Source organism: Arvicanthis niloticus, chromosome 23 (assembly GCF_011762505.2).
Source record: "Arvicanthis niloticus isolate mArvNil1 chromosome 23, mArvNil1.pat.X, whole genome shotgun sequence".
Lineage (NCBI taxonomy): Eukaryota > Metazoa > Chordata > Mammalia > Rodentia > Muridae > Arvicanthis > Arvicanthis niloticus.
The window spans coordinates 7,916,651-7,937,955 of NC_133430.1; the positions used below are offsets into that span (position 1 = coordinate 7,916,651).

General features: G+C 46.6%; 1 protein-coding gene across 4 annotated transcripts in view; it reads right to left on the minus strand.

Moving 5' to 3' along the window:
• Window positions 1-1,620: 1,620 nt before the first annotated feature.
• The window catches only part of Tecpr2 (tectonin beta-propeller repeat containing 2), a 103,904-nt gene continuing 84,219 nt past the window's right edge, over window positions 1,621-21,305 (minus strand). For all 4 annotated transcript variants that reach the window (XM_076921115.1, XM_076921117.1, XM_076921116.1 and 1 more), the window contains 4 exons: window positions 18,834-18,982; window positions 6,345-6,486; window positions 5,759-5,908; window positions 1,621-5,244 (listed from right to left, as the gene is read on the minus strand). In XM_076921115.1, coding sequence (XP_076777230.1) covers window positions 5,093-5,244; window positions 5,759-5,908; window positions 6,345-6,486; window positions 18,834-18,982 — 593 coding nt within the window. In that variant the 3' untranslated portion in view covers window positions 1,621-5,092. The remainder of the gene's footprint in view (window positions 5,245-5,758; window positions 5,909-6,344; window positions 6,487-18,833; window positions 18,983-21,305) is intronic.

Genomic DNA, 21,305 nt, shown 5'->3' on the forward strand with positions numbered 1-21,305 from the left:
CTTATGTCTGCTGTCTACACGGACTCCATCTGCTCCAGCCTCGGCTCCATTTCTCTACTAGCCTCAGTGGACAGCAGTTCTGTACATTACCTCATATCCTATGCAGACAAGGTGGTTCCCTAGGAGGCAGGAAGAACAGCAGCTCTTCAAGGCTTGTTTCCAGTAACTGCAGACTATCAGAGTGGTACTGTGATCCTAACACACAGTGGGGGATCAAGAGATCATGGTTAGGGGCTGGAGAGGTGTCTCACTGCTTAAGAGCACTGGCTGCTCTTCCAGACTTAGACTTAGCTCCCAGCGTCCTCACCATAGCTTAAAACTCCATTTTCAGGGGAGCGGATGCCCTCTTCTGACCACATTGGCCACCAAGCATGTACATGGTACACAGACTAACATGTAGGCAAAACACTCATGAAATAAATCGTAGGAAAAGAGCTAATGCAGAGCTCAGAATATAGTTCACAGGGTTGAGTGCCTAGCAGCTAAGAAGCCATGGTTTTGATCAGCAGCACCAAATAGAATTGGGCGTGGTAGTGTCTTCTAATCCCAGCACTCATGGTAGAGCCAAACAATGATCTTGGCCATGTAGTCAGCTTTAAGTCAGCTTGGGCTATGTAAGACTGTCTTAAAAAAATTTATCGAGGTTAGCCTAGGCTACATGAGTTCTAGGCTACTCCTGTCCCTGTCTCAAAAAAACCAAACATCAGTACTTCATACTGGTGTCTCCCCACACCCTCCTTGATGACTGGCTGACTATAAAAGCCTGATCTACATGCTAAAATACAAAGGCAGCAATTTGTGGCTCAATGAGTTATGACTAATGTCTATATGGGTGTGGCTGTTGTCCCAGCACAAGGAGAAGTATAAAGCTCTACTGCCACTGCTATCTAGACATTTATTTATTTATTTATTTATTTTCATTTCTAAAGCATAGGGCTGGCAAGATGGCTCAGTGGGTAAAGGTGCTTGCCACCCAAGCCTGGAGTCCTGAGTTCAATCCCTGGAACCCATGTAAAGGGGAAAGAAAAGGACAAAGCTGTTCTCTTACCTCCACACTTGTGCTATGGCATACACACCCACACACGTGCATATAAACATACAAATGAATAAATAGTGTCCAGCATGGCACACTGGGACTGTGGGGAGAAGTCCAGTCCTCCAGGGGAGGCTAGGGCCATACTGCTCACCAGTGAGCTGCTGGCTGCCTGCATGGTCATGTCATCTTGGTGTATTCTTACAGATTTTTCTCTTGGCAGTGCTGGGCGATGGAACCACACTGAGTGAGTGTGCTACTCTAACCCCACCCCCACCCCACCCCAGCGCCAAGATAAAGATCACAGAGATAGGGACTAGAGAAATGGTTTAGTGATTAAGAGTACGGGCTGCTCTTCCAGAGGACCCGGGTTCAATTCCCAGCATCCACATGCCAGCTCACCACTGTTTAACTCCAGTTCCAAAGGACTTAACACTCTCACACAGATACACGTGTAGGCAAAACACCAATGCACATGGTATAAACACTTACAACTGTTTTATGAAAAGGATTTTTAAAATGCTTTTGGTGTTGATTTTGTGATTTGACTCAAATACTGTTAATACTGCAAAATTAAGAGAATTGAGTTTCTACATGTACATTTTATTTAGTTTTGAAATAAATAATACATTTACATGGCTCAACATTCAAAGGGTAAAAAAGACACAGGCTTGGAAACAATCACTGGCCAGCTGTTTGTCCCAAGTGAGAACTAGTCTCTCTCTGCCCCTCCTAAAGAGTGAAGCGCACACAGTGCCCCAGCCATGCAGTGTTCTCTCTGTAAACCGTGCTGTACTGACAGGTCAGAAGAATTTCACACCACCCTAAGACCACCTGTGGGACCCCACAGCACGCTCTGCTGACACGTCCTGTGGCATTACAGGCATGTGTTCAAGCTCACAGACACTGGCACCCTCCCTCTGCTTAGTTGTATTTGTTGCCATTCTGGGAATTGAAGCCAGGGACTGCACGCTAGGCAAGGGCTAGATACGCAGCTCTTGTTTCGTTCTTGACCAGTTTTTAGAGATGGCATTTTTAGTGTTAGGCTTTGGACTGAGCGCTCATCAGAGGCTTTCTCAGAGACTGTGCCTTTAGAGTCTCCCACTGGAGGATGTTTCTGTGAGCTGCCTCTTTACCTCCTTTGTCCATCTTTGTGTTGTGTTTGTTCCTACTGGTTTGGAGAAGTTCAACATGGATGCCAACGTCTTGGCAATCATGACTCCTTTTCAGTTTGTTTACTTTTGTTTGTTTGTTTGTTTGTTTTGTTTTTCGAGACAGGGTCTCTCTGTAGCCCTGGCTGTCCTGGAACTCACTCTGTAGACCAGGCTGGCCTCGAACTCAGAAATCCGCCTGCCTCTGCCTCCCAAGTGCTGGGATTAAAGGTGTGCGCCACCACTGCCTGGCCAGTTTGTTTACTCTTAAATTCAGGTTTTTTTTGAGACAGAATCTTGTGGTCCAGACTGGTCTGGAACTCGTGACAATTCTGCCTCAGCTTCTTGAGTGCTGGGATTGCAGGCCTACTGAGTTCATGGAGGTCGGGATTTTGATCTGTCTTCTGTTGCTAAGCCATATCCCAGCCCCACACAGGATTTCTAATTTACAGGCCCTACATTTTGAATAAGTAAAACCTCCATATAGGTTTTCTGTGGCTGTCCCATTATCTCAATATAGAAAGCAAAGACAGGTTTTCTGTGCTAAGTGGAGACTGGGCACAGCAGCTGTTGGCTCCTCCTCCTGTGATGCCTATGGAATGGTGTGAGACTGACTACTGGGTGCTGCCTGGCTGCTGTGGGTGAAGTCCCTGCCATGGTCTGGGCCGTACCTGGCATGCTGGCCCTTGCTGGAGCAACTGCAGGAGTTTATGGCATCAGCACAGGGCAGCAGATTTGCCAAGCTGGGTCCTGGTGCATGTTCACTGTGACTGTGCCCAACCTCTCTGAGACTCACAGATTAACCACATTCTCCTTCCTGGGCTCTAGAGAAGAGCATGAAGCTAAGAGACCTGAGCAGTAACATGGGATTTCTGTGGGTACTGTCATGATTTTAAGAATTCCCCTGTCTCTCCAAGAGAAATATTCCAATAGGGATTCTGAAAGAGCTATACTCATAGACTTCTTTGCATGGAATCTGATGTCTTTAGCAGGACACGGTGGTGCACACCCATAATCCCAGAAATTAAAAGGTGGAGGCAGGAAGATCAGCAAAGGCCATCCTTGGCTAAGTACATGGTGAACTGGAGGCCAACCTGGGCTATATAAGACTGACTCAAAATAACAAAAGAGAATGTCTTGGGACTGCCCTTCATTCTGCCTTCTTTGGGGCGTTCTTCCTAGGCCTGCCGGAATGGCAGTGCCCACTGTACCGGCTGCACAAGCTGCTTCAAACTACCCAGGCAGTGGTGCTTTGCTGCAGCATGCTGGGCTTCCTGCAGGCCTCCCAGCTCACTCATCTGACTCAACAGTTGAAAAAAGTAATATTTTGCATGATCTCAAAGCACAACTAAAATTTAAAACCAAAGAGAAAACCGTCCAAAGCACTGAAGCTAAAACTAGTCTACAAGTGTCCACTTAACTCGGGTTTAATTGCACTGCTGTCCCATGGGCTTAGGGAGTGCTGCCATTAGGAGGAGCCAGGCAAGGCACACCATTCACAGAAGAGGATCAGCCCACTCAGGGCTGCCTCTGCTGTCACTGAACTCTTACAAAGGAGTCTATAAAATGAAGTAAGTCAAGGCTCCCAGCAGCTCATCACTGCTGAGACCTGGAAGCCTCTGTCTGCATCATCACTGCTGGGGCCCTGACACATGCTGGGTAGAAAACAGACACCAAGTAACTGCTTGGACCAGGTGGACAAAAAAAAAAAAAAAAAAAAAGCAGCCAGTCTGGAGCAGTGACAGGGACCTGGTTGGCAGGGTGGACAGCAGGCTCAGGGAAGGAGGCGCGGTGGGTGGTCTGCCCTTGAAGCTCAGATGCTTTGTCCCAACCACTGTGATGGGACACAGCACTGTAAGCAGAGGCACCGTGTCCCCCGGCTCCTGGGGAGTCAGTGCTGTACCCACTGCAGACACTGGCTGCTCGTGCTGAGGACATGGTAGGGAGCGACCACCTCTACAAAGCTATAGCCAAGACAAGGCGGCTTAGGGTAAACCTCATGAAGGAACAAAAGACCTTCACTGTTTTCAGAAGATAAATTTATCTTCTAAATTGGTGAGACTTGATTTTAAGTGAGGTATCTTATTCAGGTTTGTAACATAACAAACAAAAAGGCAACTACTAGATCCATCTTCTGAGGAAGAGCCTGGCTTTAGGATGCCTACCAGCATACTAGTCAAATGTCATTCCAAAGATGTTTCTAGGTTAGCTCAGCACCCCTGTGCTGGGCAACGTGGGCATCTGTGTTCTGTCTGCACCCATTGGCTGTTGTGTTGGCTGAGGTGGGCAGCTACCCTGAGTGTGGGCAACATGACGAGGCTGGGGTGTGTGCATGTTTACCCTGCACAGCCCCGCCCCCATCCTGCATGGGTACTTTCCCACCTGGAATGTCCGGTGTGGGATGTGCACTGTGGCCTGTATCTCTAGGAGAAAAATGTGGGACCCCTGTGGTAAAGTCGACACTATCACCAAACACACCCAGTGACTGCAGGCTCTGACCTGCAGGCCATCTGGTCTGGGGTTCTGGAATGGACATGTGCACAACTCTTCCTGGCTTTGAGTCACCTGCCTCTGGCGGTGACCCCCTTGGCTCACACACCAGGACCCATAGTTGCTGATAAGAATTTACTGTGGTGCACAGGGAACTAGTGCATGCAACTGAGCAGCAGCCTCTGTTCCCACTTGGAGGTGACCTTGGCAAGATGTCAAAGGTGCTGCGCCTACAGCGACAGCTCCCAGCACATGGCTAAGGCTGTGAGTTCTGTAATGAGACCAAAACAAATACAGATGAAAGCAAGTGTGAGCTGTCCAGCCTCATGGATGAGGCATGTCCGTACAGGAGCCACCGGGAGATGGCGGCCTCCATCACAGAACCCGGCTTCCTCCATCTCTGGCTGCCTGGGCTGCTTCAGATGACCTCCCACTCATCCTCCAGCTCCTCGGGGTGTGAGGTGGCTGCCTGGCTGTTCTGAGTGTTGTGTGAATGGCTGAACGTCTTTGTCAGTCGCCGAAGGAGACAGCCAGAGGAGCCCACTGCCCACAGCTCGTCTGATGAGGTCACTGTAAAGATGACAGCCAGTCAGTCTTATAAACCGCATAGACAAGGGGCATGGGAGGTGATCAGCCCTGGGTCTGGTCAGGATGCAATAACATTATGGCTCAGGAATGAGGAAGAGCCTGCTCTTCATCTCTCCAACCTATGCTGTGTTCACTCAATGTAATTTCTTAGGATTTTTTTTTTTTTTTTTTTTTTTGGAGACAAGAGTCTCACACTATAGCCCAGATTGGCTTGGAACTCACTATGTAACTCAGGATAGAACTCACAAACTACCTCCTCAGCCTTTCAAGGGTTTGGATTACAAGTGTGTGTAGCTGTGCAAGCAGTTTGTTCCAAGCTGTGGAACAAAGCTCCTGTCCTGCAGAATCTGTGTCTGGATCCCTCCCACAGGTGGGCCTTGTCCTTGGCTCTGGCTGTGGGGATGTGGAGCAGAGTTGGAGCAGCCTCTTCATAACCCCTCACCCACCCTCCACCTTCCCCCAGGAGATACCAAGTCTACCATGCCCAAGCACCTACCTGTGAAACAGGATACACTTCCCGGAATTTTCTTCCAGTAGTCCCCAGCAGGATTTTTGTCTGTGATGCCATAGCGGCGGGCAAGGTCACCATTTGGACAGCGGGCCCACACAGTTCTGGTGCTCAGTGCCAGCTGGCAGGCCTGCAATCCTGTGGGCAAACTTGGCATCAGCTCACCTCTGGAACACACATCTAGAGCACCATTCCCAGTGCTGCTCTCTCCAGACACTGTTGGCCACCAGGGCTTGTGGTGACACTGTACAGTGCTGGGCACCAAGGCAGAGAGTGCCCAGGAGGCTGGCCCAGCCACACAGGCGTTGGGGCACTGAGAAAGCTGTATTCCCCGAATTCCCACGGGAGGCTGGCCTGGGTTCTCCCAGCAAGGAATGCCCTTCAGCTCTTTACCTGGCTCCTGCTTCAGAACATCTCAGACCCAACCGAGTACCCAGGACCTCTATATGGCCACTGTGTGGGCGACAGTCTGTTTTACAGACAGTGGAGCTGGGAGACCTCAAGTTAAACTGACTTCAGTTCTTGTCTTATGTGCTGGCGGGGGACACTAGGGTAGCCGTTAGAGTGTTCCTACCTGGCACATGCTCCCAGTCTGTCCCCACGGGCATCTCCTCGGTGATTCCAGTTCGAACGTGCACATTCCATCTGCTATCCAGGGCCCACAGCATCTGGTCATTGGGGCTAGAATGGACGCTGACCAAAGTGACCCCAGCAAGCTGGAAATAGGAAGGGGCAGTCCTCAGAGAAGACAAGAGGTTTAGGGAGCTGGGTGGAATAGCAGTCATGAGCAGAAGGGGCAAGGCTGGCATGTGCTCCTTGCTGGTTCTGCACCTGGCAGCAGTCTCACAGGAAAGAAAGACATTTACAAGGCCACCATCACAATGTCACACTATAAGGCATCCCAGCAGACAACCAGACAACTTCATCTGGCAAGGTAGAGAAGCAGAAGAGGTCTGGATAAGGGAGTGAGACAATGTGAGAAGAAATGGACTGCAGCCACAGGGCAGACAAGGCCCCACAGCTTGCTTGCATGCAGCCTGCCCTGGCCTCCCTCACACTCACTAAGCACGGGGCAGCCTCCAGCATGGCCAGCTTACCAGGCCCTGACATCTACTTGAAGACTTCCTCTTAGCTCTATTACTACTCCTGTCTGTGCCGTTGTGTCAGGAGACATTTCCTGCAGTGTGGACCATGGGAGATGGAGACAGAGAAAGCTAGCAGGAGCTAGCACTTGGCTGGCACCAGGCTGGTTGCTCCTGTGTCCAGGTCAACATGCTATGGAGTGTTGTCAACATTTTATAGGCAAGAACAAATCCCTCCAAAGCTGCTTGCTGTCCTAGAGCAGGCACTTCACAGAGTAACAAAGTCCTCATGTTTTTGTAGGGCAGAGTGATCTAGAGACCTTGTTAGAGGAAGTGTCACTGTGGGTGTAGACTTTGAGGACCCTCTTCAGACCCCAGCAAAAACAGCACTTGTAGTTGTAGGGTAGATACTGCAGAAAGAATGTTCAGGAATAGGTCTCCTCGACAACTCTGACATCTTTTTTCCTGATCAGGTAGGTAATGACAACTGGGACCACTATCTGTCCACTAGATAGTGAGTTCATGGCTAGCCTGGTCTACAGAGTTGATTCTAGGATAGCCAATGCCACACAAAGAAACCCTGTCTCAAAAAAACAAAACAAAAAATTCTAACAACAACTCCCACCCAAACAACAAAGAACAAAGAGAAACATTAAAGCTGTGCCTGAAGGCACACACAAGTCAGTAATCCCAGCAACTCGGAGGTTAGAAGGTTGAGGCAGGAGATCACAAACCCTGGCAATTTACTAAGATCCTGTCTCAAAGTGACAAAAACATGAAATTAGTGATGGTGAACACCTTTAATCCCTCCCAGTTCTCCTAGGCAGAGGTAGGTGTATCTCTGCATTCAAGGGTAGCCTGATCTAGGGTGAGTTCCAGGACAGCTAGGGCTATACAGAGAGACCCTGTTTAAACAACACCACCACCATAAAATGAGACCTGGAGATATAGTTCAGCGGCCAGCACTCGCCTGCCACGTGTGAGCTCCTAGCACTATCGAATCATCCCCAACACTACCAAAACCACCAACAGAAATAAAGATGGAGGCAGGGAAGTGTGAGTCCAAAGCATCCCCGACCCCAGGGCAGTGGTGTTGGCATTGTCCTAAACAGAAGGGTTGTTATGGAGAAACTGAGGCCTAAAAGGGCTCTCTGTATACCAAGCACCTCCCTTAAACCATCAGGAACCTACCACATCTGAAGGAACTCACTTAAGCTGCCCCAAAGATCAGCTATGTCAGGCAAGGGCATCTTGTTAACTGGGACAGCCTGTATCAGCTCAGAGACTGAACTCTGCTCATTGCCATATACAACTTGCTTTTCTGACATTTTTCTCCCCACCACAAGATGTTGGCAGTTTGATCCCCAGCAAACCTTTCTGTATACCCATGAGTTGGTACAGGAAGGAGGAAAAGAAAAGTTAGCATATAAACAGGCAAGCTGGGGCACAAAAAACACACACAGGGACCATGAAGACAGAAGACACTTCAGAAAGACCCGTTGGGCCCTACAAAGACAGCGCATGGGTAAGAATGCTTGTGTGTATGCATGTGGACCTGAGCCTGGAACCCCAGTACCCAGGTAAGAAGCATGGCTGTGCATTCTATAAACGCAGTGTTAAGGGGGTAGACACAGGAGATTGCTGGGGCTTTCTGGTTGGTAGGATAGCTGAAAAATGATGAGCTCCAGGTCTAGTGAGAGACCCTGTAGCTACTGTCTTCTGGTCCCTATATGTGTGCACAAGGTTGTGTGTGTGCGCACACACACACATGCATGCATGCGGGGTGGGGTCAAAAAGAGGTTAGGTTTGGAACTACCAAAGTAAGAATTTCAGCAAGTGAAGAAGAGAGAGGAAGATATTGACATCTAGGGAATCACCATGTGGCAACAGGACACCTCGTAGACCAAGGATAAGATGGTAGAGTGTCCTCTATACTACACTGAGCAGAAGCAGACATTCACAAAGTATGCCTCTCTGGTCTGCCCTCAGCACACCAGGGAAAGAGATCCAACAAGCGTCTAGAGAGAAATCAGTGCAAACATGTAGGATCCGGTGTCACCACCTGAGCATCCAGACTTGTTCTGAGCTAGATTCTAGCAGCACACATAAAGGTGGAAGGAAAGAATTGACTCCAATACTGACTCTAAGGTCCTCTGACCTTCACAAATGCACCTTGGCACATATGTATGCACATACAAACATCACACACACACACACACACACACACACACACACAACTATAGTAAAATAGAAATCTTTGAAAATCAATGAAACAAAGAGTTGTTTCTTTGAAAAGTTAATTAAGTACAATCCATAGACACTTAGCTAATTAGAAGAAAAAGAGAAGACAAATTAATAAAGTTAGAGATGAAAAAGGGAAAGTTGCAAAAGATACCAATGAAATCCAGAGGGTCATTAGGGAATGCTTCCAAAAATCTGTATTCAAAAACTCTACAGGAATTCTTAGACACAAGGATGAATCTTTAGACATATATGACCCACAAACCTACCTCAAGAACACACAGAAAGCAAATGCTTTGATAAGAAATGAGATAGAAACAGCAACCGCCTCCCCAGACAGAAAAGCCCAGAGCAGAGAGCTTCACAGTTTCTTTGAAAGACCTTAAAAAAGGAACAAACTGCAAGTTCTTGAAGCCAATCCACAGGGCAGAGAGGACCTGAATGTTATCAAACACATTCTATGGAGCTAGCGAGCATCAGACTCCTGCCAAAACCAGAAAAGGACAAAGTAAAAAGAGAAACTACAGACTGATCTCCCTGATGAACGCAGATACGAAAATCCTCAGTAAAATACTTGCAAAGTGAATTCAACAACATAAAAAAAAATCACGTATTATAATCAAATGTATTTCAATCTAAAGATTCGAGAGTGGGTCATCATATGCAAACCAATATGTTATAGCACTTAGATAGGACAGAAGTCACATCTCTGAAGGTGTAGATAAGGCCTCTAGCAAAGCTCAACATCACTTCATAATAAAAGCTCCAAAGAAACTGGAAATAGAAGGAATACACCTCAACATAATAAAAGCCATATTCAACAAACCTGTAGCCAATATTGTATAAATAGAGAAAAACTGAAAGCACTTCCTCTGAAATTATGAATGAGACAGGATGTGGATTCTTCAATCTTGTTCAATACAGTGCTTGAACTCGTAGCTAGACTGCAGTAGGGTAAGATAAGCAGGTAAGGTGGGTATGGATAGGAAAGGAAGATGCTGAGTTACCCCAGTTTGCAAATGGTAAAGCTCAACCAAAAACCTGAACCCCAATATACTCTATATACAGAGCAGTAGGATGGATAGAAAACTGACATCACAAAAATGAGGAGCTGGAGAGATGACGCAGCCATTAAGAGCACTGAGAGCGGAAGACCTGAGCTCAGTTCCCAGCACCAATATGGGGGAGCTCATGCTGACTGTAACCCAGTTCCAGGGGGTCTGATGCTGTCTGGCCTCTGCAGGCACCGGAAGGAAAGTGGTGAATATAAACTCAGGCAGGCATGAACACACACAAAATCTTTAAAAAAAAAAACTAGGAGCTTTTCTATAAGCTAATAACCAACTTGCTGAGAAAGAAATCACAGAAGCTGAGCACGGTGACACGCACCCATAATCCCAGCCTTTGAGAGATGGAGGCAGGAGGATCATCACTTCAAGGTCACCCTGGGTACACGAAACCTCGTCTCCAAACTATTAAAGGAGCTAGAGCGATGGCTTGTCAGTCATGAGCTCTTGCCTGGTTCAGTTCCCCTAGCACCCATGTGCTGGCTCATACTGGCTATAGTTCAGGGATCCAATGCCTTTTTCTGAATTCCACTGGTACTGCATGAATGTAATGCACATACATACATGCAGGCAAACACTTTCATGAATAAACAACAACAAACCTCTAAAAACTATCAGGAGGAATGGGTAGACGGCTCAGTTAGTGAAGCACTTTCCATGTAGTGTGAAGACCTGAGTTCAGATCCCTAGCACCAGGTGAAAGCTGGCCAAGGCAGCACACATCCATAACCATAGAGACAAGCACATCAATCCTGAGGCTTCACTTGTTAGCCAGTCTAGCTTCCGTGTCGGCACCAGGTCAGAGATGCTGTCTCGAGCAAGCAAGCAAGCAAACAAAGTGATAACAACAACAACAAAGCCGAGGGTTATGGAGAGGCACATGATGCTGACCTCTGGTTTCCACATGTGCATGCACAGGCAATTGCACCCACATGTACACATACATATGCATACACCATATACACAACAGCATCAACAAACCAACCAGTGGGAGCTGGAGAGATGGCTCCGAGGTTGAGAGACCATACTGTACTTCCAGAGGACTCAGGTTCAAACCCCAGCACCCACACACACACACCATACACACAGCTTACAACTGTCTGTAACTCCAAGAACTGACACCTTCATATAGACATACACAGAGACAAAACACCAATGTACATAAAAATAAATAAATAAATTAAAAAATCAAACAAACAAGCAAAAAGCAACAACAGAAGATATAAAAACCATAATGATTTAAACTAACCAGGGAGGTGGGAAAGCACTAGAATGAACAGTTTACAACACTAAAGAAACAGTGGAAGACCCTTAGAAGATGGAGAGACCTCTCACACTCATGGACCAGCACAGCACAATAAAACTTCATAGGACCATAGTACATTGATGGCAGTGGAATTTAAATGACACTTTACATGCTTTGGCTACTTGCCAGCTGTCAGCCTTGGTGATATAATGTGTGCTTTGCCAGGCCAAGTCTTCAGTGTGGGCAGAGCATACAACTCAGGATGGCCAATAATGCCACCGCGCAGAGGAGATGGCTGGGGAAGGTGGCTCCCACACAGCTGAGCAGAGACGACGGATCAGGAAGAAGCTGAGCCTGCCCAGGGTGGGGTCAAGCGAGGGTAGGTCCCCGAGGACTCCTTTAGTTCAGCCACTGAGCTAGTCACTTGCTCTAGCTTTAGAGGCACCCCAAATACAGACATAAATCTCTGCAAACTCCAACTCTAAACCTGCTAAATACAACTAAAAATATCTCTCCCAAGTCCTCCCAAGCACTAGCAAGTCTGAAAACTGAGTCATTTGTTTTGAGTACTTTGTTGAAACTTCACCCCAAAACTACTATCAGAGGGAGGTTTTAACAGAGACCAGGAAACAAAAATAGAGGCTTCTGCTCCCTTCATGTGCCCATGGTATCCTCTGTGCTCCACCTCTGCTCAGCTTGGAGAGTGTCCCAAATGAGACACGAAGCCTGAGCAGAGGTGCAGAGGACCCAGGGCACATAGGTCACTCACAGTCTGCTATGGAGCCACCGCACACTTCCTAAACCTCAGACTCAGAAAATCCTCCTGACTGTTGGATCTTTTAATGGACTCCTCACCATTCCTCATTCCTGAACTTACTTTTTCATTTGCAGGAAAGTCCCTGTTGGTCTAGTCCTTTACCTGTGAGTGGTGTCAGTGAGCTCAGGATGGACCTGTTGGTCTCATCCTTCACCTGTGGGTGGTGTCAGTGAGCTCAGGATGGACATGTTGGTCTCATCCTTCACCTGTGAGTGGTGTCAGTGAGCTCAGGATGGACATGTTGGTCTCATCCTTCACCTGTGGGTGGTGTCAGTGAGCTCAGGATGGACGTGAGCCCCCTCATGGCTGCTGGAGTCAGTGTCCCCGCAGAGGCCTGGGACTGTAGCGCCAGCGGAGGGAGGCAGATCAGGTTATCTCACAGCCATGTCTGCATTTGGCTTTGCCGCCTATGTGGCAGGTCACCAGAGCTTTGCCGCCTATGTGGCAGGTCACCAGAGCTTGCTGGGGCCAAAAGGCAAAGCTTTACTCAGGGTCAGAACTGCCAGGCTGTCCCCAAGACAAGAAAAAGCAGTACCACCAAGGAGTGAGTTTTATAGGGTGTTAAGTTGAGCAGGAGTGTGATGGGAGAGCAGTGTGTGTATGTGTGTGTGTGTGTGTGTGTGTGTGTGTGTTGTGGGGGGTCTGGCTGAATAGCAGGAGACTGTGGTTAAGCTGTTCTGCCGAGACAAGGGGTCGGCAGACTTCTGAGAAATGCTGAACATTCAGTTTTCATTTTCCCAAAGGGGCTGGATGGGTCATCCCTCTTGGTGTTTTAGGTAACTATCTTGGGCCAAAGCTCTGGGTCAACTCTATACCACCTACTAGACATAAGGCCTCAGGCAACTTCCTGAAACACTCTGATCTGAAGTCTTCTCTGTCACCTGGAGACAGAAATCTGGGTATTATGGCGATGCCTAGAGTCTTAGCACTTGGGAGGCTGGTGCAGGAGGATCACTACAAATTCAAGGTCAACCTTGGCTTCACATAGAGACTGTGTGTCAACAAAACAAAGAGCCAGGCATGGTGGCACAGGCACTCACTCAACACTCAGGGCAAAGAGGCTGGAGGATCAGGAGTTCAAACTTATCTTTGGCTACATAGTAAATTTGAGATCAGCCTATAGACAGGAGACCCCCATCTTTGAAAAAAACCAACAATGAACCAAACATAAAGGAAGATGGGCAGGGCTGGAGGGATGGCTCAATGGTTAAGAGCACTGACTGCTCTTCCAGAGGTCCTGAGTTCAATTCCCAGCAACCACAGCATGGCTCACAACCATCTGTAATGGGATCTTATGCCCTCTTCTGGTGTGTCTGAAGTGACAGTGTACTCACATACATAAAATAAATAAATCTGTAGGAAAAGGGGAAAGGAGTGGCTGCTTTCTGTGTTGCCACAAAGGCAGATGTGCTTAGAGCACTCAGGCTGCCTCAGTGGATCATCTGTGATAGCTCAGTGTCACCCCTAACCTTAGAAATGACAGTCAGGCTGGAGATATGGCTAGGCAGGTAAGAGCACTGATTTCTCTTCCAGAAGACAAGGGTTCAATTCTCAGCACCCACAATAGCAGCTCACAATGTCTGTAACTCCAAGATCTGACACTCTCACATAGACATACATGCAGTCACAAAACAATCAATGAACATAAGAAAGGAAGGAAGGAAGGAAGGAAGGAAGGAAGGAAGGAAGGAAGCAATGACACTCAGTCCTACACTGTTAAGGACTCTACTAGGAGCCTTAGCAGGGGTGGCTAGGAGAAGCAGTTGTGGGTCTCAGTAAGGCTCTGCCTCATAGTAGGGTTGTGTGCTGAACAGGCCGCTTAAACTGTTCTAAATGAAGCAGCAAAGCCACTTGCTGGTGAAGTAGGGAGAATGTCCTCTGGCTTCTACTTTTTGGGTGCAAAAACTAGAATGAAGGAAAGGGTACTTCCTGGAAAAGTGCTCTTCCCCCAGGATCCAATGTGAACAGCATCTGGATTTATACACGCCAGGCAAAGCGAATTCCTTCTGTAACACGCTGTAGTATACAAAGTGCGTAAACAGCTCTGTTCAGCAGCACTGCTGAAGGAGTCCATGTTTAGCAGCCACTTGGAGCCACTGCCTCACTCATAGCACAGCTTTGAGGTCCTTTCACAGGACATAATAAGTAAAGAGACTGGGTCAGTAACAACAGGACTGGGGAGAGGGCTCGGCGGGTAACAGTGTTCTGCAAAAGCCTGATGACCTGTGCTCTGCAGCTGGAGCCCACAGTGGCAGGAGAGTCCAACAGCTGAAGGCTGTCTCTGATCTGCATACGTCCACTGAGCTCACCCTAGCATGCAATGTCCACTTACAATAGTAATAATAAAAAATAGATGAAGAAAATAAAAATTGAACAACTACAACAACTCTCATAAAGACATGCTCAGAACTTGAGTTTGGACTTCAACACCATCTGTAACTGAAGCACTGAGAGATCTAACACCTCCTTCTGACCTCTTTGGGCACATACATGGTACATACCCACACAGAAACATAAACAAAAAAAAACTTGTCTTAAAGAGACAAGTTGAATTCCAAAGGCAGAGGCAGGCAGATCTTTGAGTTTGAGGCTAGTTTGGTCTGCATCCTATGCCAGTCAGGGCTACATAGTCTGACTCTTTCCCAAACTTCCAAACAAACAAACAAACACAAAAACATACAAAAGACAAGCCCCAGCTAATATTACTACCTGATAAATTCTGACAAATGCTTAAAAACTCTGTAACACCAATCCTCCATAAGTCCTTTCAAAACAGAAGAGAAGTATTTCAACAATGTCGTTCTTTAAAGCAGTGACGGGACAGTGCAGGGCCTGCTGCATGCCTGGCAGAAGCTCTACTACTAAGCTACGCCTCCAGTTACCTATACCACATGCATCAGAGGTCAGCATTATCCTGCACCAAACTACAGACACTCATGCCGAGAACAGGAAGTCCAAGATCACTGTTCCTCAAGAATGTGAAGATGAAATCCTCAACAGTAGCAGCAAAGCAAACCCGACAGTGTACACAACACAAAGGGTTACATAGCACCATGGCATAGGATCTACCACAGGAATCAAAGTGCAGAAGTTGTGTTCAGTGGACTTGTTTTGGTGCTGTGACAAAATATCCCAGGAACCAAAAGAGGGAAGGGGCAGGTGTGGTGGCACATGCCTGTTCTCCTGGTGGTGCAAGTTCAGTGCAAGTCTGGTTTACATAGAGAGTGCCAGACCAGCCAGTGAGACCCATCACAAGCAAACAAACCCCATTTGACATGCACTAAAAATAGAAAAGTTTAGGAAAAAATTTTAGAAGCCAGTATGTAGTGAAACTGAAACCCTCACATTCTGCTGGCAGAATGCAAAATAAAAGATTCACTGCAGAAAACAGGAAGTTCCTGTTCCTCAAAGAAGAAGGAAGTGTCTCCCTAAGATTTGTATGCAAATACTGGTAGGAGCTTTCACAGCAGCTAGGAAGCAGAAACAAACCAAATACCCATCAACTGAGGTATGAATGTGTTGGGAGCCGACTTTAAGCAGAAAGCGGCTAGAAAGCAGCTATCAACTTTGCAGCCATCTGGAACCATATACCCTGATAGAGACTTGTTTTTCAATAGCCTACAACAGCTGAAGCACACTCTGATAAATATCTTGTTTATCCCACATATCTTGTTTTACTGTTTAGTGACCCCAGCTGCATGGTGCACGTGGTAAAATGTCTTCACCTGTGTTCTCCTGCTTGTGCTTATAAATACCCAGGATTTCCTTGTAATAGAAGTCAATAGGGGAAATAAAGGAGTAACCAGACTTGACTACACACTCTGGTTTGTCTCCATTCTTCGAATCTCTTGCCCCTCCAGCCCCACTCTCTCTCTTGACCAGAGCACTTAGCCCCAAAGCGTGGGGCAGTGTGGACAGCAACATAGTAGCCCCAAAGCGTGGGGCAGTGTGGACAGCAACATAGTAGCCCCAAAGCGTGGGGCAGTGTGGACAGCAACATAGTAGCCCTAAAGTGTGGGGCAGTGTGGTCATCAACATGAATGAACAGTGGTCTCCATTGATGGAGTTATTACGTCAATGAAGTGAATGAAGAACTTAGGGGTGTTAAGACATGGAAGACCTCTGAGCACATAACACCCAGAGAAAGATGTCTGATGAGAAGGCAGGTTCGTAGCAGGATTCCATTTGTTATATGCAATGTACAGACTATGAAAATAAGTGATCAGTGGCAGCAACAGGCTTTGGGCTTGAGGTTTCTGAGAGCAACGGAGTCTAATTGGTAGGATCTGCTCTTGGGAGGATGATGAGAATGTTCCAGGACTGTACAGTGGGGAGTACAACTTGTGAACACACTAAAAACAACTTGCAGTATCACATACAGTATACTATAGAAGGGTAAGTTTATGCTATGTGGATTGTCATTCCTTTTTTTCCTTTATGTTTTATTGAGACAGGTTTATGTAGGCCTGGCCATCCTTCAGCTATGTAGACCAGGGTAGCCCGGTCATTGGAGGCCAGCCTGCCTCTGTAAAGCGTGCACTAGTGCACCAAGCATTTCTTTATTCCTTTTTGATTTCTTGATACAGGGTCCCATTTATCCCAGGCTGGCCTTGAACTCACTACATACTAGCTGAGGATGACTACTCACTCTGTACCATGGCAATCCTTGAATTTGAGATCCTTCTGCCTCAGTCTCCTAAGCAGCTAAGCAGAGAGAGTTACAAACAGATACTATCAGGCCTGTCTGAATAATAACTCTGAAATAATATAAAGTCATCAGTAAAAGAAAGACGAGAAGGACTGTGTTGACAAGATGTGGAGGAAGACTCCTGCATGCAGGTGTTGGGGACTTCACCAACAGTGAAGCTGAAGCCTGTACTCAGGGCCGAGTACTCGAGGTGATGAGTGTTCCTCTGTCAGGATGGCTCCAACTGATATGCTGTCCTGTGTTCAGTGTGCTACTGCATGCGGAGGCAATGCAGAGCACCTGTTAGAATTCATTCTGTTTAACTTTGTGGCTGCAGGACATGCAGAATGTAGACAATCATAATTTCTGTGGGCTCCTTCCTGCCCCCTGCCCTGCCCCTTCTATATAAGACAGCCTCACATCTTTCCCGACAAAACTACAGAGCAGATGAGCAGGAGCCTGAGCAAATTACTCTGGAGGTGTCACAGCCTCCACGTAAGTTCTGTTTGTTTGTTTTGTTCTTCCAGACAGGGTTTCTCTGTGTAGCCATTGTTCTCCTGGAACTTGCTCTGTAGACCAGGCTGGCCTCGAACTCACAGAGATCTGCCACCTGTCTCTGACTCCCAAGTGCTGAGATTAAAGGCATAGGTCATCATGTCCCAGCCTAAGGTTTTTTGTTTTCTTTTATATGTTCTGTAAACTGCCTGTGTGCCTGTTGCCCAAGGAGACCAGAAGAGGACACTGGATCCCATTAAACTAGAGCTAAGGATGGGTAATGAGTCACCATGAGGATGCTGGGAATTGAGCCCTGGTCTTCTAGCAAAGCAGCTAGTGGGTTTTTTTTTTTTTTGTTTGTTTGTTTGTTTGGTTTGGTTTTTTTTGGGTTTTTGTTGTTGTTGTTTTTTTTTTTTTTTTTTTGGAGACAGGGTTTCTCTGTGTAGCCCTGGCTGTCCTGGAACTCACTCTGTAAACCAGGCTGGTCTCGAACTCAGAAATCCGCCTGCCTCTGCCTCCCAAGTGCTGGGATTAAAGGCGTGCGCCACCACCGCCCGGCCACAGCTAGTGGTCTTAACCATTGCATTCTCTCCTCACGTAAGGTATATACTTAGTACATGAACCACACCTATTTCTATCTTCCAGAGGAACTAGCCAAAATAAAACAAAATGAAAAAGACAAAACAAACAAATAGCCCAAAAACATGTCAGAGACCTTATAAACTGAAAGCCAGGAAGTAGATTTCAGGATAGGGCAGTGCTGGAACTGAATCCCACACAAAAGAGACAAACATTTCAGTAATCTCTTAAGTCTAGGAAAGGCACTCACAGAACACTAGTACCAGGGCAGCGCCCTCAGCTCAGTGGTGCAGTGTTTGCTTGGCATTTGTGAGGTTCAATCTTCAGCATTGCCATGGGAAACAGCAAACTCACTAATAACAGACACCTCCATGGCAACACTTTATGCAAATTTTAGGTTCTTTGTAATTTTGAAGTGTTTAAAATTTTTTTTTAGGGCTGGAGAGGTGGCTCAGCGATTAGGAGCACTGACTGCTCTTCCAGAGGTCCTGAGTGCAATTCCCAGCAACCACATGGTGGCTCACAACCATCTGTAATGGGATCTGATGCCCTCTGCTGGTATGTCTCAAGAAAGCTACAGTGTATTCATATATATTAAGTAAGTAAATAATTTCAAAAAAAATTTTTTAAAGATAATGTTCATTTGGTGACAAGTCAAAATGTTTTTAAGAGGGGAAAAGCTTGTGTTGGCTCAGATAATCTCAAATAACCTGTTCAGCTCTAACCTTCCCAAATACCAAATTCCAAGCTTTGAGTGTCAAGTGAGGGTGCCCCTCCATGCACCCCGGGAGTTGTCCTAAGAGCTTCCTCTTACTACCAGGCAAGTTCTTTCAGGCTGGATTTGCTTACTTGGACAGGTGGCTCAATCATGATCCAGGCTGGAAGCATCAGGCTGGGATTCAGAGGCTGGGTCCCAACACGGAAGTAAACCCCACCCCTCGAGTCACAGGCCCAGATATGCTGATTTCCACATGCCAAGCTGGTCAGTCTCACAGTTCCTGCAGAGACAGGAAACACACACTGTAATTAGTTTGACAAATGACAGATCTTTCGGTTAGTGTATAAACTCTACTTCAAAGAAAGACAGGAGGCTATGTCTGCAGTTGGATGCAGGTGTGTGTCATCTGGCTGTCCCTCCACACCAGGTGCCTCAGAGCATCCTGTGTAGGCTGCTGGCTAAGTTGCTATGATGCCATCGAGCACAGTACATCTCTCAATAACTTCATCCACCATGTGACCACTGGTAGTAAATTCTCGGTATGGAAAGGGGGCTGATATTTACTAGAATGACGAGTAAAGAATCTCTGCTTTTATTTCTGCCCTTTCTCTGTGCTAGTTAAGCTGCCACCATAAGAGGGTCCGGAATGGAGGGAGTCAAAAAGACAAGAAGCTGGGCCGGAAGGGTGTGGCCTAGACCAGAGCACCCAATAAAGCACCTCAAGGGAAAAAAAAATGAAGAGATTACATTTGATAATAGTTGAGCAACTAAAAACTGCAACAGCCAAGTTACTAAACATCTACTGTAAGATAGGCTCCAGCCAGGCCTCTTACCGCTTCACTTCAAACCTTACAGCAACAGTAAATGATTCACAGGGGAGAATGACAGGATGGTGGCCAACCCAGGAAGCAAGGAGGGATAGCAGGTTTGAACCCAGGCCAGCTACCTCTGACCTCTAAGTCTTTATAAACAACAAATGTACAGGTAAATATTCAGGTTCAAGTCCAGATTTGACAATTAATCTATAAAAGCAACCCACACCTTATCAAGATACAGAACATCTTGTCTGCCTAGGAATTTCCTCAGGTCCCTCCTTGCCTGCCATGGCTTCTGCTTGAGGTCAGGGTCTCATGCATCCCAGGCTGCCCTAACTGACTCTACCACCAGAGCTTAGTTCAGTCCTTTCTAGGGGTTCACACAGGCAGAATCAAAGTCCACAGTGCTACAGCATGAGGCAGTGGTCACTCCCTTTGTGGCTAAGTATCATTCCATTGCATACAAACGCCCCAGATCGTTTCTGTATTTACCTACGGATGGACATTTGGATCATTTTCATGTTTTGCTGTTAGACCTGTTATGACCATTCTTGCATACATTTTGTGTGTGTGGCAAGCCTCACAGTGCACATCTGAAATCCCAGTCCTTGAAGGCTGAAGGGGTAGGATTATTTTTAAAGCTACCCTGGACTTCATAATGAGACCATGTCTCAAAGGGAGAATGGGGGGAGCAGAAACATGTATTATTTTTATTTCAAAGATTTTTTTAATTTTTATTTTATGTGTATGAATGTTTTGCCTGCATGTATGTAAGCACACCATGTGTGTGCAGTGCCTGAAGAGGGTAGAGGAAGCAGATCCTTGTAACTAGAGTGACAGATGGTTGTGAGTCACCATGTGGGTGTAGGAAGCTAAACCCAGGTCCTCTGGAAATGTAGCCAGTGCTTTTGGACACTAAGCCATATCTCCAGCCCCTATTTTTTCCAATAATAATAATAATAATAATAATAATAAAAATAAAGCACATAGTAGAATTGTCAGGTCATAGGTTATATGTCTCACTTTAATTTTTTTCTCAAATTTACTTATTGTCATTGTATGAGAGAGAGAGAGAAAAAGAGAGAGAGAAAGAGAGAGAGAGAGAGAGAGACAGAGAGACAGAGAGCGAGAGAACGCAAGTTGTATGAGTGCTGGCAGAAGCTAGAGGCATCAGATTCCCGGAGCTGGAGTTACAAGTGTTTATGAGACGCCTGACAAAGATGCTAGAAACTGAAGTTGGGCCCTCCCCAAGAGCAACACACTCTTAGACACTGAACCATCTCTCCAGCCCCTACATTCACATGTATGTAAGTCAGAGGACAACTTATAAGAGTTGATTCTTTCCTTTTACCACATGGTTCCAGGGATAGGATCAGGCCATGGGGATTGACAGTACCACTTTTAAAGAGAATGCTAGTCTCTCCAAGTTGTACCATTTTACATGCCTACTAGCATACATGCTTATGCCCTTATTAACATAGAGAGGTTTTTGTTTGTTTGTCTGTTTTTTTCAAGACAAGGTTTCTCTATGTAGCCCTGGCTGTCCTGGAACTTACTCTGTAGGCTAGCCTGGAACTCACAGAGGTCTATCTGCTTCTGCCTCCCGAGTAGTGGGATTAAAGAAGTGTGCTACCATGGCCCAGTGTCTGTTGTTTGTTTATTTACTTTATTTGTATGAGTACACTGTAGTTGTCTTTAGACACACCAGAAGAGGGCATCGGATCCCATTACAGATGGTTGTGGTTGCTGGGAATTGAACTCATGACCTTTGGAAGCGCAGTCAGGGCT